Source organism: Protopterus annectens, chromosome 15.part0 (assembly GCF_019279795.1).
Source record: "Protopterus annectens isolate FY-2018-M chromosome 15.part0, PAN1.0, whole genome shotgun sequence".
NCBI lineage: Eukaryota > Metazoa > Chordata > Ceratodontiformes > Protopteridae > Protopterus > Protopterus annectens.
Window position 1 is genome coordinate 657,720,496 of NC_056749.1, and position 19,599 is coordinate 657,740,094.

The 19,599-nt window shown below is 39.1% G+C and overlaps 1 protein-coding gene across 2 annotated transcripts in view; it reads right to left on the reverse strand.

Annotated features, from left to right (window-relative positions):
- Positions 1–1,276: 1,276 nt before the first annotated feature.
- Positions 1,277–19,599, reverse strand: part of GPC4 (glypican 4) — a 1,151,560-nt gene continuing 1,133,237 nt past the window's right edge. For both annotated transcript variants that reach the window (XM_044057505.1, XM_044057506.1), the window contains exon 9: positions 1,277–4,006. In XM_044057505.1, the coding sequence (XP_043913440.1) occupies positions 3,810–4,006 (197 nt within the window). In that variant the 3' untranslated portion in view covers positions 1,277–3,809. The remainder of the gene's footprint in view (positions 4,007–19,599) is intronic.

Here is a 19,599-nt window from a genome sequence, read left to right on the forward strand (position 1 = left end):
GGTAAGACACGAAAGTGCTTATTACTTTGTCTGAAGGACACAGAATAGTACTAAAGTGTATAAAAACAGAGTTATTTGTGGCATCTTCTGTGGTCAGGCTCATACTGCTAAATGGCATCTAACCAATCCATGTATTTGCTAAATCATAGTAAGCATTCATAAATTAATAACATATACAAGCTGATGTAGCTAGCAGTTTGGGAATTACGCATCCATTTCAATGCACTCTCTAATCATCAAGTGTAGACCCCTTAATGCAGACAGTATGTTTTTCTGGACAGAATAGCTATTATATACTGAAAAAAAATCCTGAAATGACAGACTTGAGCAAAAAGACAAACACTAGTCACCCAACCAGGCATTCTGAAAAAAGCTATTAAAAAAAAAAAAATATATATATATATATATATATATATATATATATATATATATATATATATATATGGGTCCCCTTCACATGGTCGACAGTTCATTTGATCGACATTTATTTGGTTGACAATTCATATGGTTGACAGGCAGATTTGCCCCCCCTCCCCAATGTTGTGCGACCCTGGAGTTGATATATATAGTTAGGGGGGGTGTGGGGGGCACAGCCCCCCACATTGGGAGGTGTGGGGGGCGAAGCACCCCACATAAAACTGCTTGTCGATCAAATGAATTGTCGACCAAATAAAAGTCGATCAAATGAACTGTCGACCATGTGAAGTAGACCCATATATATATATATATATATATATATATATACATATATATATACATATATATATATACATACATACACACACACACACACACACATACACACACACATATATATATATATATATATATATATATATATATATATATATATACACACACACACACACACACACACACACACAAATACGTCTTAAAAAGATGGATTTATGCCATTTGTTATTTATATTATATTCATCCACATCCTAGTCACTGCACAAACAATGTAAGAGTGTTTGCCTGGCTATGCCTTTAGAACCAAATTTTATCATGATGTGCAGAACGTTTGCCTTTATCCTTTTATCAAACCCCTTCTTCGTGCAATTAGCCTTTTCATGTCAAACATTTGAGTCTTGTAATCAAATAGTGAACCAAAATCGTATTTGCAAAGTATTTACACAATTTTGCCAAAGCCTCTGGTAACCACTCACCACACCAACTCTTGCTTTGACTAATAACGAACTGTGGCACTACTTATTTTGTATACTGTCAGGTGGTCATTACTATTCCTCATATAATAACTACAACCACAACTTCCCCAAGTTCAAATACCAAAATTTAATAGAAAAAGCAATTGGTTTCATATAAATACACATAGGTGCATGCATTTATCTGGACATGTCCTTAGTGCAACTTCATTCTTTTATGCCTAGAAAAATGCACTAAATATTATACTTGAATCTCAGAATCCTGGCCTTGTTAGGCAAACCTGTTTAAACGTGGACCTCATATTTAAACACAGCATAACAAAGGAAATTGTTCAATTCCACCTTCAAATGTTCACACTACCTACAACATAATTAAACATAACACTTTAGTTGTAGGCACAGATGGAAAACAGACCAAAATTATAAATTTCTAGACTTATATGTTTAATCTTTTTTTTCTGTAATCCAGGTGACAATTTTTCAAATTTTACAGCACAGGTTTTGCACAACAGTAACAAAAATGTTTACTAGGAGCGCATAACTCAATTAGAATTTCCACAATTGTCTCCTTACATAATCAAACTAGCAGCCAATATTAATTAGTAAATGATTGGTTTATAAAATAATAAAAAGTAAATCATACAGTCTGGGGTATGTATTGGGACAAAAAAGAATTTACATCTTAATTTTTACATAACACATGTAATTGAATGTTTCTTCTGGGAAAGCCAGATGCTGTTCATAGGAGGTACTTCTGCCCTCATTTAACCCCTTAATGTTCCTCTGCTGGCCTGCCAGCAAGAAGGAAACCAGTACTTCACCCAGATAGACACCATAGTAGTGCAGTTGCAACCATGTTTAATCACCTTACAAGGTGCCATCTTAGTAATAGGTCAGCCTTTCTTAAGGCAGAAAGCAAGCAGCCACCAGGGCAACTAACTTTCTTTGTACATAACCATGCTGAAAGCTAAATACAACCTCAGAGACTACATGACCATTTCTCTGCACCAAGAAAGACAACCTTAATAAATGCAGTGTCTATATGAAAGGAATACAGAGACACATCCTCTTCAAAAGCAAGATTTTTTATCCAACTTAAAGAGGAGGCACAGCCTGAAACATCTCAAACAAATCCCTCACAAATGAGGTAGTAATACAAAGTCTTTCAATTTCGTTCAAGGTAATCCATTAAACATTATTTACACTCTGCTCTTCCCACACTCACACAAGACCCTCTTTTTTTTTACTTTTAGGCTTCTAGATTTAACTTAAAGGGAATTCCAAGCCAACGGTCTCTTTTCCATAAAATGGGTTTAATAAATAACTGATTATAACTATTAGAATAAACTATAACCTCCAGGATGTTTTAGTGAATGTCAAACATTCGATGTCTGCAATATTTCTGAAATTTGGTAAAGCTATAGAAACAACTTGAAGAAATGTTTAACCCTGAGCTAGTGATTTAAAATATTGAATCTTCATATACAAAACAGATTGTTAGTACTACAACCAGCACTGGGACTGAAAATTGGTTTCGCTGATATTTTTCAAGATTCATGTGTTACCCTGGAGGATTCTATAAGCTGTAGAAAGTAGGAAGAGACTTGCGGACTCCCTAAAACCTCTCTGGTTATAACTGCTGCAGACCAAATATGTTACAATTTTGTACCCTACATATTGTGTACACATACAGATACCTGGAACATCAAAACACTTCCTAATTATGCATGTATTATGTTTCAGAGCAGTTTAAACAAATAATGACTGCTAAAGGTTTTTTTTTTTTTTAAAGACGTTCAATTAGCAAAACATATCTACTTTGGCTCACCGAAACTTTGATGAATATCTGTAATATTAAAGGATAAAAAAGTGACTCACACTAGAAAAAAGTACAGTTGTCATTTATAGAAACACTTCGTGCACATTTCCATGTTGATAATTTGATTTTCTGCGGTCTCTTCCAAGGTAAGCAAATATATTAATGCAGTATAACATATACACTAGTACTTAATGCTTCATGAAATGGCATATGAGACCAGCTATACCTCGGTATTATACGTTATGGTTCATCACACAACACCTCTATTTCACTTCTCTGTCTACAACAATGAATATGGCACAGGCATTCAGGAAATGGTTTGCAAGAAACAAGTTAACTGCGCATTACAGGTGGTGCATTCTTCTGTGTGAGGCCTTATAAATTAAAGAAAATATATAAACTTGTCTCTGTACAGAATTAATTCCTGAAGGATCTTCTCTTAATCCTGCAAAGGCATTGTATCTTTCTTGTTGAAAAAAGTGTGATGAAAGCAGTGTGTGTGATAAAACACAAAATGCATAGCTAACTACATATCTGTATACACTCTTTGCTGGCCACGTGCTAAAATGTGTTCTTTGTCACACAGAGCTGACTGGAATCCATGTTCCATAACAGAGATCGGCTACTGATAAAACAAAACTGCAAGACAGTCTCTGTCTGCTGCAGGGCTAGCCTCTTTTTTTTAAAATGCTAAAAACAGTACCAGTACAGTTGCTGTCCTTTATGAAACTGTTTAATTGCAGAGTCATTAGATGGTAAAAAAGTGAAAACAGGTGCTTTATCTTCCTCACTTCTGAAGTCTCTTTCTGTGTATTGTGCAGTTATCACCATTGTCTGTGCAAGACTAAGGCCAGGCAGCTGAGGAACAAAGCCAATTTAGATGCACCACAAACACTTGCAATAGAGTTGCCACTTTGCACATTTGTATTGACCTCAGGAGGAGGCATACGAACTATAGGAGGTTCAATGTGGCACAGGTCACCTTCACAGCCACTTCCACTTTCTTCACCACTACCATCAGCTGAGAAAAGAAAAAAAACACAGTTTTAAAGATACCATTATCAAGAACATTTCACTGTAGAAATAATGACACACGTACTATGGCATACAGGCATAAAGACAGACCATATGTATTTACATGTTTCTAGAAGAAAGAAAAATATCTTAATACTCAAACTGTGCATAACTAATACAGTAGCTAAAGTTAATGACAGGTTGGTGGATATCAGGTGTATTTCATGCAATCAGATAAAATCATACTTCCACATGCTGCAATTAATATCCTGTAAATGACTAATAAGGTCTACAAAGTACTTGGGATTTTATTACCACTTAGTTTCTGTTGTCTTATTGACTGGAAAGCGATGTAAGTGGCAATCTAATTATGTACTACTGCCATAAGTCAGACCACAGTTGTGTCTGTCTTCAGTGTCAGATGTAGTGGATATGTAATCCAAAGAGAAAGATGTGGAAAATGTAGGAAGTTCCCTCAACCAAGGTCAGCAAATACAGAGTATGAGGCCAACAGCTTCTGCACATGCACCTATTTTTACATGAAAATATGCACTGTATGGTGTGTGTGTGTGTGTGTGTGTGTGTGTGTGTGTGTGTGTGTGTGTGTGTGTGTGTGTGTGTGTGTGTGTTTCTGTTGTAATTCCAAGGAATACAACTATGATCCTCAGAATGGTGCCAACATAGAGGGAATAACATATATACTAAATCTGATATTATGATGTTCTCTCAAACATATAGTTATCAGGGCTGTGGGAGAAATATCCGGAAAATATGTAGGACTACAGCCAGGGCAATGGCCCATTAAAAAATTGCTTTACTGCTACAGCAGCAAATCTTATCATTTGTTGCTCAGAAGACAGAATCACCATTTTTGTTAAAGCAGGTCTCAAAATTGGGTTACAGACTTGTGACAGGATACCAAGTACTACCACCACAGACCAATACATTTGACATCTCTGCTGTTTGTCCAATCTGTATTAACAGGCATGGCTTTGCAAGCTGGACAAGGCAAAGAAGTACATCAGATTGGTTGGGAACTTAACATACAGTTCCAGAGAAATGCATCTTATGAAAATTGTAAACAAATGATAGAATCTCATGGTTTTCTGCAGAAAAAAAATCATATTTCTATGTTATCTATGTTCTATGTTAAAAATCATATTTCTATATTTGGTAAAGCTCTCTCCAACCAAGAATGAACTTGATAGTCAAGAGGAGAAGGTAAACACTTGCGCCACACCACACTCATCAAATAGTCCCACTAAACCTACACCACCAAAATCCACACATAGAAACACAAAAACATTTGCAGAGGCTCTCAATAATAATCTGCTCAAGAAACAGAGACATCCAAAGCAGAAACACAAGCAACCTCCCACCACCAACACAACCCAAATGACACATACCCAAAGACTCAGTATGCCACTCAACTGCAGCCCATAAGGCAAAACAATGTACCCAACACACTAGTCATAGGTGACTCTATAGTCAGGCACAGTGATGTCCCACTCACCAGGCTAAACAAGGAGAAGGTTACTGTCAGCTGCCTGCTGGGTGCCAGGATCTGCCACATAACCCAGGCACTCAGGTCACTCCACAATAAGTACAAATATGACTCTGTGATTGTCCATGTTGGTGTGAATGACCTGAGACGTACCTCCCTGGACTACATGAAAAGAGACACGGAAGAACTCATTGATCTTGTAGCCCAGGCAGGTATAACCCTAGCCCTGAGTAGCATCCTGCCATCGCCCAGAATGATACCACAGTACAAGGACAAAATGATTGACTTCAACAATTGGCTAAACTTCAGGTGTCATCCTAAGGGGATCCAGTATCTGTCTGCCTGGGACGACATGGTCGACAGACCATGACGCTTTGCCAGAGAAGGCCTGCACCTGTCACACCTGGTATTCCAGATACTGGCAAGGGCTCTTGCTGCCCCTATAATGCCTTTTTTAGGCAAGGTTCAAAGGACAAATTCACCACCATAACAGGAACAGGAAAGCAAAAACTGAGGGTAATGCTACTCAATGCTAGAAGTCTGAATCTCAAAATGCACTCACCCGAGGCACTGCTTAAAATGGAGAATATCGATGTCTGTGCAGTGACTGAGACCTGGTTCAAGGCTCCAGAGAGCACCCCTGCATTACCAGGCTATAACTCATACTGCACTTTTCAGCCATCTAACCTGGACCAGAACACCAAAAGCGAAGGTGTGTCCATATTCATTAAGGATATCCACACCTCCAGGCTAGTTGCTCAGCATAATCCAGCCGAGGTTATCCAAATGCAACTAACTCTGGGCAAAACTGCAAAACAAATTGTAGCTTGCTACAGATCCCCCACCATGCCCCAGGATTCCCACTCCTCTTTTCTTGATATACTGGAAAATATTAGGGTTCAACCAAACACCCTAATATTGGGCAATTTCAACTACCCCACTATTAACTGGGAACACTACTCTGTACCAACTCCTTCACTCAGCGCTTTCTGGAATTCATAAATTCCAATGCCCTGGATCAACTTATCCACACCCCCACCAGGGACAACAATATCCTAGACCTAGTCATTACCAACATGAGTTCCACACCTGAAGTCAACTCCTCGTTGGTCAGATCCGACCATAAGCTAATCACACTAGATATCCACATCCCGCCCCCACCCCCCATTAAGGAAACCATGGTAAAACATTTCTCCAAAGCCAACTTCATGCTTCTTAAGACAGAAGTGGTGAACTTCATGACACCCATGCAGATGGACAATACAGTTACTACTGCTGAATCCTACACAAATGCACTCTGTAAGCACTTACACGAGTGCATGGATCATGCTGTCCCAAACAGAACCAAGATGCTAGCCTCCAAAAAAAAGAAAGCCAATCTGGTGGTCCCCTGCCATAAACAAACTCTACAACAGAAGGAAGAAATTGTTGCAAAAGAGAGCAAAATCCTATGAGTGGAGGAGCTTCCTGTTGAGCCTCAGCCAAAAAGCTGAGATCCCTTATAAGATCCTCCAAAGCTAGCTATGAAAACAAGATTGCCACTGATTCTAAGGACAACCACAAAACATTCTATAGCTATGTCAAGAATCTCAATGGCAACACCCAGATCTGATCTGAGTTACAGCACAATGGCACAAAAATTATGGAATCAAATGATATTGCCAACATCCTGGCAGATAGGTTCAGTGCTAACTTTAGCCCCCTCTCACCTCCTAAAGGGCCCATATCTATACAGGAAGAATGCAGAGTCCCTGAAAGCACAACTTCACAGGTAAAAGCAGCACTATCTAAAGCAAAAAACATAGCATCCATGGGATCAGACATCCCAGGCTGCATTTTACATGAACATCAGAAAGAACTGGCTCCCCACCTAAGCACCATGTTCAGTCATAGCCTCATGTCAGGCTTTGTGCCCACTGAATGGTGCACAGCAACAGTTATCCCTCTCCACAAAGCGGGAGCCACCACTGATCCTGGGAACTATCGCCCTATTAGCCTGACAAGCCTGGTCTGCAAGGCCATGCAACTTGTCATCATGGAATTCATAAACAAAGACAATGGTAACCTCCAAACTCTGGACCCCAACCAGTTCGGGTTTGTGAAAGGCAGATCTTGCCTCCTGAACCTGGTTGACTTCTTTGAGGCAGTCACCAAAGCCATAGACGAGAGTAAGGTGGTTCACACAGCCTATCTTGACCTCACCAAGGCTTTCAACACCATCCCCCATTCTGGAATTATAGCTAAACTCACTAAACTAGGTATAAATCCCTATGTCACAAGATGGGTTGCCATCTGGCTCACTGACAGAACCCCTGCTGTAAAAGTTGCAGACTCCAAATCTGACTTCAAACCAGTGACAAGTGGAGTACCACAGAGTTCAGTCCTGGGACCTCTCCTGTTTGGTATCTACTTCTCTGAAGCACAGGCTGACAGGGAAGGCCTCTGGCTAATGCAGTTCACAGATGACTGCAAACTAGGGAGCTATAGTCGAGTCCTCAAATGATGTGGGCATCCTACACAATGGCCTCACTGAGACAGATGCCTGGTGTCAGAGCCATGGCCTCAAGCTCAATGCCAAAAAGTGCATTGTTATCCCCTTTGGTAAAAACTCTGTATTCATGAACTACCACATAGGCGGCAGTCTTAACACCGAATGTGTGATAAGAGACCTTGGGATGCAGGTGGACAGTAGTTTCTCCTTTGATAATCACATTGCCACAGTAGTCAGGAAATCCTTCTACATGGCACACCTCATCACAAAAGGGTTCCCATCCAGGAAAAAAAGAGGTCATTGTTCCCTTCTAATCAACACTCATTAGACCCATTATAGAGTACAACGTCCCTTTTGGAATGTACCTCACAAGACATCTGCAGCAGCTGGAAAGGCCACAGAAGTATATCACAAAGAGAATTACTGGCCTCAAACAGATGCCCCACACTGATAGTCTCAAAAAACTCCAGCTTTACTCTGTAGCATATCACCTACTCTGAGGTGATCTCTGCCTAACATATAAAGCTATGTCAAACCCAGAGCTGTTGGACATGCTACACCTAAAGAAATCCCAATCCCTCCGAGCTACATGCTCTAGGGACCTAAACCTTGTCCCCACAATAAACATGACTTGCTGGAGGGACAGATTCCTGTCCCAGGGACTTCCCATACTCTGGAACAAACTACCCATCTATGTCAAGCAAAGTTCCTCATTAACACGCTTCAAGAAAAATCTTGATGAGTGGATGGGAAATAGGAAATACACCCTGGGGATCACTTCTGTGGCACTGCTCAGCAGGGGCACAGGAAACTAACTTTCCTGGGTTGGTGTAAGCCAGGAAACTTTGTTGGCTAGACTTACGCAGGCCCTTGGGCCGATAACCTGGTACCTACCTATGAACCTATGTCAAAATTAAAAGTTCAGTCCACACAACTACATTTACATCTGGTTAGTCTACAGAAACTTTTTGAAAATCACTTACAAATATTATGTTCTTCAAAAGTCACAGCAACTGCAGCTAACAAAAAAAGTTGTTTTCTTTGATTTACATGAAAAGAAACTGCAATCAGTCTGGGAATGTATACATACATCAAAGAAGCATCTCTACAATGCAGTGAAAAAACATACCTCTCAGGTAAAACTTTACTTAATACTTTACTTAATTCTGACTTATTAAAATGGAACGGTTATGCCTGCTGTACTGCCATATCCAAAATGTTCCCAAAGGTTGTTCTTACAACTGTGCTGTCCACATGTTTCATAGAAAATGTGTTTTGAAGTTTTGTGACGAGCAGAAAATACAACTTCTGGAATCCTCTTTTCCTCAGAAATTTTATGCAAAACGTTTTGCAAATCATAACCTTTTGGCTTACCATATCGGTCATAGTTAGGGATCACAAGTAAATTTCACAACAGTTGCTTGTTCTGGATGCCCCTGTGAGGGCTAAAAACTACCATGAGTCTTAAGACCCTCACAGACTAATGGCCTAGTAGGTATCTATGAACCAAATATAAAATCTGTTCACTATAAGCTTTGAAAGACGAAAAACTTTATTACATTGCCTAGCATGCACTACTGCTCTCTTATTGTACTTTACTGAAATTTTATGTTGGAATGGTTTCTTTTTATTTATTTACATTTGTTTACCATGAGGTGTACTAGGGCAGAATGAGCCCGTTTTCAGTAGAAGCCCAAAGAAAAGCTCCAAAAACAAAAATGATAAAGCTACAGAATCAAAATACAGAAATCAAGCAGCGATGGTACAGAACACAACATTACAAAATAGGTGGTGCAATAAAATAGATAACACTAGTTATACAGATGTTAGATTTTAAGTGTGCAAGCCAAACAAGAATACAATTGATGCCGTGGGATAATTGTGAATGTGTGAACAATACAGTGTTGCAGATTCGCCATAGGGAGGGAGAGAAAGATGGAGAGTAGCGGATTAAAGCTTCTGAGAGTAAGGTATAGCCTTAGCGCTACTGCTGTATAGGCATCAAGAATGAATTGAGTGGAAAGGTTAAGTTTTGCTACATTAAGGAGCATCTGACTGACTGATTGCAGAGGTCTAATTGGGTGATACACGGTGAACAGACAGGAGAGGGCAGGACAAATAGAAGGCTTATAGATCAGCTGATGAGGTGTTGTTAGTTGCAAGCATGGTTAGATGTTGGTGAAGTTCTAGCCAGTTTAGACGGTGAAGTGACATGCAGTGATGGGAGGAATGTTTGGCTCTGGTTGCAGATTTAATGATTTTACAGTAGCATGAGTCCAGTTTGCATTTAAGAGAGGAGTGTATATTAGTAAGGAGAGGTGCACCATACAGCAAGTATGGAAGCAGAAAGGAAGACTCGAGGGAGAGTCTTGCTGCATAGGTGAGGAAGTGTTTCTGCCTGTACAGGATGCCTAGTTTCTGATTTTTTTTTTTGATGTTTGTGTTAATATCCTTGTCTATTAGCTTATGCTTTCTACCAACTTAGTCTTCGCAGTGCCTACATCGCCACTAGCATTTTTACCTCTTACATCAAGGACAAACGATAAAGTATGGTTGAACAACACTTGTACACTATTGACAGAACATGCCCTTTGAATAACCATTAAAGTACACCTCAGTGGTAGTGTTCACAATTCTTTCAGTATAGCTACACCTCCAGTTCACCACTGCAGGACACTGAGTATTAACAAATAGTCTTAGAGGAGATAAGACCTTCTTGCTGCAGTTCAACCTCCCACTTCCTAAACCATTCTTTAACATGCAATTAGTGAGCTATCTACCATGGAGCTTCAGTTTGACTTCTTGTTGTGCATTTTTTTTATTTTAAGCGCTATGAATTCTCCTTAAGTGTTTAACTTACTATGCCTTCACTCTTCATTTACTTATTTTTTCACTATCAAATTCTCCCCTTCTTGCTGTAACCCCCTAACGTAGCTCAGGTGAAGTCTGCAAACAACACTGGTGCCCTCTCACAGTAGTCATGTGGCCTACCCCAAATGCACATAGACAGGAATAACATTAGTGACATCAACAGATCCTGTTTATTGTTCAGTTTGTACAACATTTAATGCATCTTAACTCTGCATTTGCATCACCTGTAGCACTTGTGTTTTAATTAAACCAGCAAGGAGTGCTATATTAACTTACAGTCGTGTTACCTTGTATGCTTACCAGGGGACACAACCAGCATGTTTCAGGAACAACAGGAACCAAGTAAATAGTAACAAACAACAGGAACAAGTTCCACCAGGATTTATTAAAAGCACAAAATCTTTCTCTCTGACGTCTCGGCTAGAAGCCTTCAAGGAGAATAAATCACTTGCAAACAGCAACAGTTTATATACTTCACAAATAAGATAATTATATAATTAATCAATTAGTACAATAATTCAAACAACTAATGTTCTCCAGTTAAGCTCTTCATTCAGCCCAAAAGGAGCCATGGTTTGAAATTTTAAAATATATACAGTTTCTTTCTGTACTAATCTACTTTTAACATCAATGTCATTATACATAGAAACACAAACTTGTTCTAAAATTGTAGCTTTTAAGCCCTCATTACACTTATTATGTGCATCTAAAAAATGTGCTGCAACTGGGCTATCTTCTCTAGCATTTTTAATGTCTCTTAAATGCTCTAACAGCCTTAATTTAAAAGGCCTCTTTGTTTCCCCAATGTAGAATTTATTACATGGGCATTTAAGAGCATAAATGACACCCTCAGAATTACAATTAAATGTACCCCAACTATCAAATTTAACATTATTAATAAAATTAAAGTTGGATACAATATATTTACAAGCCTTGCACTTCCCACAAGGAAAGGTTCCAATTTTAACAGGTTCCATATATAATTGTGATATAGGCCTCTTAATCTTAGATCTTACAAGAAAATCTTTTATACTCTTACCTTTGGTAAGAAAACTTCATATTTACATCAAGCCATTGTTGAACACTTCTGAGTGAACAGAAATAACACCAATATTGGCTGACAATATCAAGGAACTGTTTTGTAAAACTACCATAAGTAGTAACAAAATAAATATTTTCTTTAATAGAACCTGAATTGTCATGCTGTATATTGCACTCCCTTGGTAAAATAGATTTCATATGTCTAGGTTTAACACCTGTACACAATCTTCTGAAGCTGTTATCCAAAATATTTGAATTATAGCCTCTAGTGGAGAAAGATTGCACCAAAAGGCACATTTCTTCATGAAATACATCAGATCTATTACATAACTTGGAAATGCGTAGCATTTCACCAAAAGGTAGAGCCTCAATAACATGTAAAGGATGGCCACTACTTGCATGTAGATACTGGCAGGTCCCTTCAAATTTCTTATTAGGACGGGTATTAATATTCTCACCATCTGAAATATCCAATATTATATCTAAAAAAGGAATAGTGTGACCCATATTTAGGCCATCAAATTTGATATGAAATTTATTAACATTAATCTCATTAAAGAATTCAATAACTCTATCTTTGTCACAATCTACCAAAAATATTAAATCATCAACATATCTAAAGTAATGAATAACATGTTCCTGAAAAAATCTATGTCTATAAATAATGTTTGATTCAAAAAAACCCATAAAAAGATTTGCATACATGGGGGCAAATGAAGCCCCCATTGCCGTACCCTGTAACTGATGATATATAATATTATTAAATTCAAAAAAATTATGTGTCAAACAAAAATGAACCATTTCCATAACATATTCAGATGTAGGAGAATTCCCAAGAAAAAACCTAAGGGCTTCCAGTCCATACTCATGTCCAATGCTTGACACAACCAGCATGTTTGGAAGACCACACCAACTTCCAGAATGCTGCCACCCCCACTCCCAGCAAGTAGCCAGGAGTTTTTGATATGCAGAGTAAACAACTGTTTGGCTATATTCACCCAATATAGCAACTGCCCTTTTTGCTATGGAATAGGTCCTAAATATGGGATTAAAAATGCAGCATGTACTAAAACAATTGCTATTAGAAGTCTTTAATTGTATATAACTACTAATATATAGTGCACATCACTTAGGTTACACTGAACTACTTTGCCAGCTCATGTGTACCCTTTTAATTCAATTTGAGTGTTTCAGGTTCAAACAACTTACCTTGTTTCAAGAAAAATTCTTCCCCTTGACAATGTTTTGCAATGCCTGGTTATACCTGGGTATGCCATAATGTGTATGAGAAATGTTTTCATGAATATTAGACAACTTTAACTGTGGGTTAAGAATGGGACCCATTACTACTGCAGTCATCACACCTACTGCAGTGATAGGAAGTTGTAGTTTTACTTTATGACTAGAGCAGACTTGTGCAATCAAATGAGATTGCTCTTTCATATTTTATAAATTATGTAGTAAGTCCATGTGCTTTTTAAAAATAAAGTCAGCCACAAAAATTCAATGCTTAAATGCAGATTTTTTTAAAAGAAATTAAATCAAAAGTCACTTGTTTCATGATATTTGAATCAGCACAAACAGAAAATGCTGTCCCTGGAGGTTTCACCACAAAACAAATAAAATGAAAAAAAAACCCTGGCATTTAGAACTGTAGAGAAATAAAAAGAAAACTCTGTCACTGCAAGTTCACAGACTTCCCCCACAATTCCTGTCATTCAAGAAAACAACTCCATATAGTTTATCATCCAGATAAGGTAGTTTTGCCTAACAGCTTTCCAGCAACCTTTTTTTTGTTTTTTTCAGCTGCTAGTGATAACCACATAAGTGTGAACCTTTCTTTCAGCCTCAGGGAAATCCTCCAAGATGTCTTCCTTCAAACAATTAATGTGATGTCAGATCTCCACTTGACAGCTCCTCTCAGGACTTTGCACATCCAAATCTTTTTCACTTCTAATGCTGTGCTTCCTCATATAGTCTCTAGAACTTTCTTAGTGCCTTATATCTGCCTTCACTAGTATGCCCTTTAGAAAATGCAATTCATATTTTGGGATATACTGTTAACATTCCAATGCAGCTTCTATGCTACACTTAGCCTAAGGCCCTCAGCCATATAATTCTTAAGGGGTAGCAGGGGAAAGCTCATTTCACACTTCAGTCCATCAATCTCATTTAATTGATCACATCTGCTGAATTAGGCTCTGTTCAAATGAACCATATTACACATACTATGGCCTCTAGCTTGTGTGTACAGTAGGTACAACACTGTTGAGTCATTTAATTGCATAACATCACAACTTCTTCAGCTAACCAAGCAGTGTGGATTGTGTGTAAAAAAATTAACAAACTTGAAGTTTACTTTCATTCTGAAGACCAGCCGAGGTCAGACAACACCATGAGCACTATATGTACTTTTAGATGCCATATAAGGAGTGGGACATCACAACTCCACAATAAAGTTAGCAGCATGGTATACGGGATTAAGTTAGAGGCTATCCCCCTTTCATTTTCATAGATAATCCTGATTCTGAAAGTCATATCGTATGGGGAAAATTAAATACAGCAAATGTTCTGAAGCTTAAATTGAAAAAAGTACTTGCCAAGTTTCTGTATAAATACTGCAGAAAAATGAGACCATATAATTGAAAAGTTCTAAACAGATGTAGAAGGAAAAAAAAAGTAAATTCAGTAACAGTGACACTATGTTGGTAATAAAGTGAAAATCTTATATGCTTGCTGAAGACATGGCCTGCATTGTTTCACATTTCACCCCATGTGAAATGAAAGGAGTGATCAGAGACTAAAGCAACACTCTTCACTGGAGATCAGAAGAGACAAGGGATTTCACGGCCATGTCTGACTAAATGCATATTTTTTCAAAAGGATGCTAGATACCCAAAGTGCTTGTACAACACCCGACAACACAGAGGAAACGTACATGCACAGTACAGCAGAGGTAGGAAGTAGTCATTAAAATAAATTAATGAAGGCTAACAAGCTAAAAAACATTAAAAGCAATAAATGTTAACTTGCAAATACAAGAAACTATTTACAGATGGGCTCTGTGACGTAAGTAGAACTTGTGCGCTAATCAAGAATCTTTTCCAAACAGCGTAAATGCACAAAATATGCTGCACAGTCACACCAGAGGACTACAACTACAGAAAGTTGCCACGGATAACTGTCACAAACTGTTTTAGCGCTTTCATGTATTTTATTACAGAACTTCATCAGAAACATAAAAAGAATCTGTCAAAATTAGAACACCACTTCAGTTCAAATTTAGTCAGGATTCTTTTAAGAACATTTAGCAAATGCAATTCAATCAAATATTTTGCCTTAAAGGAAAATGTGACACTCACCTACCAGATTACCTCAACCTTTAGGTTTCATTTTTCTCTACAATATGATACTTTATACAAATTTTATTGGCCTTTTATTGGTCTTGGTTTAAAAGGAAGTGAAAGCCCATCCACTTTTTTATAAGGCTATTTTAAATTTGTATCAGTTCTTCAACTTTACCACTTTTACACTTAATGACTGTATCTTATGTTATTTTTTTTTAAATTTGAATCCAGTGCAGGCATATCTCTATAATGTGTGTTCAAAGGAAGCCTGGGTAGTAGCTGAAAAAGGTCAAGCTGACCAGTCCACCTAGCTAAAGTGAAATAAATAAATACGACTTATCATAATTGTAGATGTCCCGAGTATATTCACTGCTGCAATAATCTTTTACATTTAGGATTTATGTAGCAGAAAGCATAATGTCTGGCTAATTTCCGCATCTTTGCAGCCATTCCCTGATGGACTGCATGAATGTTCTCCCACATGGACATCAGTATGTCTGAGGTATAAGAAGAGTGCATGTCAACAGCATCTTTCATTAACTCTTGTCTTGGCAGGCTCCAGAAATATGGCAGTGCTCCAAACCATCCCATACTAGTGCTGTTCAGGTGGACAAGGGAAGAAGGATTGCATCTATTTATAGCAGCTTAATAAGGCCATCTCCAGAGCTGCCTAGCCAAGTCCAAGGCTCATCTCTGGAAGAAGGCTATTTTGTGGTGGTACCAGTGAGGGACAAAGGAAGAGTGTGTGTGTACCTACCCAAGCCCCTGGATGCCCACAGGATAGGAAAAGATGGTTACAAGGAGGGAGATGGTATTAAAACAGTGCCACTCTCATATCTACAATTAAGGCAAGTACATAAATTAATGTACGATGTTCAACATACGTTTCACTGATGCAGTTATCTTAGCATTTGAGAAGATGCTCAAAGCTTGTGGACTAATAACTGGCTTGCCCTTAGGATGAGCTGGCTGAAGTAACCCTTGTAGGATGGCCATGAAAATTTTTGCCCTGGCTGTATAGACAATGTTCAGAAAAGTAACGCTTAAAAAAGGTGTGGTAACTGTCCCAAAATAGACTAAGTGAACTCTCAACCCTGTAGAAGCAGTTGAACTTGCTGTGGGATGGGGGATGCACTATCAAAGGCACACTCCAATGTCTTGGTGACTGCATACATTAACTCTGCTGGGCTCAGAAGTTCTTTGCATCTCTTTTGGGAAGCAGATAACTTAAGAGTCACAGCTAAGGAACAAAGATATCAAGGGAACACATGCCAGCTCATCTGCTACAGAATCAGCGTCCTCAGTTCTGGAAGGTTTGCCTCTTCTGTACAGGGACCCAAGATGTTGGAGGAATAAGGATCTGCACAGCATGAAGATTCCCAAATTTCTTTTCTTTTTTTTAGTTATTTATTTTTTTCTTTTGCACAAGGACCATCACAATGAAGGCTAATCAGAAGACAATTGCAGGCTTTGCAGGAATACGAAAATCCTGGGCCAACTTCACCAGATTCTCAGAGAATGCCTGGGGTGTGAGATGGGAAGATGGCTCACCCAGTCCGAGCTTCTCATACAAGCAATCACTTCAACAGACTCAGGATGTTGGTAGGTGGCCTGGACTCCTACCTTGGTTTTGCATTATGTCCACATGGACAAAGATTAAGGGAATACTGACCTCAACCTTGGTAATCACAGAATAGTTATCAGAAACAACACCTGAGAGGAGAAGTCAAAACTAACAAGAGAGAATGTTTTTGGCTTAGGACAATGTGCTATCATCTGACTACACAGCAGCCTCAATAGAATCAACACCAGACAGGCATCAATCAAACTATGCATTAGACTTGGAGGATACAAGAGTATCTCACTGGACCTGAAGATCTTGGCACAGTGGTAACCTACAGACATTAAACGAATGTTGTTGCCATCCTACTGTTCCTTCTCTCATTGGTGTTTTTCAGTCACCTTGCTCTTTTTTTGGCAAGGTGTCTAAGAAAACTTGGCTGATGCCATGACAGCCGTAGACAAGGTTGTCCTGCCCCTCCCCCTTTTTTGAGATAATCTTGGAGAGATTTATCACTGAAAAAGGTACAGGACAGTAGGTGATGTCTTGCTGCATCCCCATACAGGAGAAGTGCTGTGTAAGAAAATAACTGTGTGGAATTAGTTTTATATAGGTATATTGTCTTACAAACCTATGACATTGTGATGCCCCTGAAGCTCACAAAACTCATAAAATAATAAGCATGCAGCAAAATATAAACATTTTCCTCAATGCGGTGCTTGTCTGTCTTCTTTGGAAGCTGCAACAAACTGACTCATGCTGTGGGGAGGGTGCCCACCTGCCCAGGAGGGGAAGGCTGCAATAAACCAAAGTCAAATCAGATGTTCACAGGTTCCATGCTAGGTTGTTGCCCATATGGATCGTTTGTAGCCTAGCATTAAGGTCACTGTTCATAAGGATCCCAGAACAGAAAGCAACAATTACTTAATTTCACCTGCTTTCAATAACTACTACTTCTACTGCTACTTCTGATGGTGGCACACTGAATGGCAGCAGCTACTCTGGCTCCCGAATGTGCATTTCATGTTTTTCATATTTATGTAGTTTTTCTGTTGTTATAGTCTGTTTTGTGAACTGTTTCTTTTGTCTGGTGTGGTGAATGCAGCTGTGGTGCTTTTCTACTTGATTTTGGTGGATTTGCCTTGATTTTAGATCATTGGTTCTTTCAGTGACCATTGAGCTGAACATATTTATCTTGGGCTTTCAGGGATGGAGGTTGTGTCGAGTGCAGGAATTGGCACTGGCTTGTGGAATTTGGACTCTGGTTGGTTCTGTTAGGTTGAGGACTGGTCCGGACTCTGGAATGTTGCTGGTGTTGGTATATGGAGCTGATGATCTTGGTGAGGATGGTGTGGAAGAAGAGGACTGTTGTGACCATTGTAAATGGTTTGGGCCTGCAGTAGTAGTGTGCCGGTGGAGAGGGCTGGAGTGATCGGAGATGAATGGACGGGGACTTTAGAACAATTGTTGGTGTTGAGATGTAGTTGGCGACAGTATGGATGGTAGGATGGCTATGGTCACTGAAATCGCCAATGGGATGGGCCAAGCATGGTTACTGCAGCTCAATCGCTTGGATACTGCTGTTGCTGTTGCTGTTGTTGTTGTTGTGGTTGTTACTGCTGTTACATGTTTGTTTTTAAATTGTATGTTTTTTGCACATGAGCTTGAGAAACATAACTTCAGCCGTGCACTTGCTGTATGGTCTGAATGACAATAAAGTTCTACTTAACTTGACTGTTTGAGGGATGAGACCAGTGGTGAGAGTTTCCCATCCATTCATCTATGCTGCATTTTAAGAGGGTCTGGAAGCTACTCTGTTTCACATTTAGGGGAAGTCTATTCCAAAAAAGTCCTAAAAGAACTATCAAAAGCTAAAAATGCCGCACTGATGGGTCTGGACAATGCCCCTGGATGCATCTTAAACAGCAAAAAGCATGATTTAGCTACATACCTAATAACTCTGTTCATCCTCAGCCTCCATACAGGCTTTGCACCAAGTGTATGGATAACAGTTAAAGTCATTCTCCTGTATCAGAAAGGACCTTCCATAGACCCAGGCAATTACAGACCCATAAGTCTGACCAGCCTCATACACAAAGCCATGGAAAGACATACCATGGAAGTAATCAATCAGGACATGGGTAACATCCAAACACTAGACTCATCCCAGTTTGGATTTATCAAGGGCAGGTCACGCTTACTCAACCTGGTGCATGTTTTTGAAAAAAATCACCAAATCAGTGGTTGAAGGTAAAATGATACACACCACTTACCTCGACCTGGCCAAGGCATTTTGTCACAATTCCCCACACAAGCACAGTAGAAAAGCTACATAAATTGGACATAAATCCCTATGTCACCCACTGGATAGACAACTGGTTCACAGACAGGATGCTGATAATCAAAATAGGGGACGTTACCGCCACAAAGAGATCAGCCACCAGTGGAGTATCCCAGAGTTCTGTGCTGTTTGGCATCTACTTTTCTGAAAATAAAAGTCAATACTGCAGTGCTCCTGGCTGACTAAGTTTGCAGACGATTGCAAGCTAGCAGCAGTCACTGAATCCCCCAATAATTTTGCCACCCTGCAGGAAGGTTTGTCTCAAATAAATGGTGTCAAAATCCCTTTCTGAAACCAATTGCCAAAAAATACATTATTGTATCATATGAGAAGTAATCCATCCCCTGGAGCTACAATATTGGCAATACACCTTAAGAATTTGCCCAGTTATTTGGGAACTTATGTGGACAGTGGCCTACCTTTTAGGTTCATACTTAAGTACCA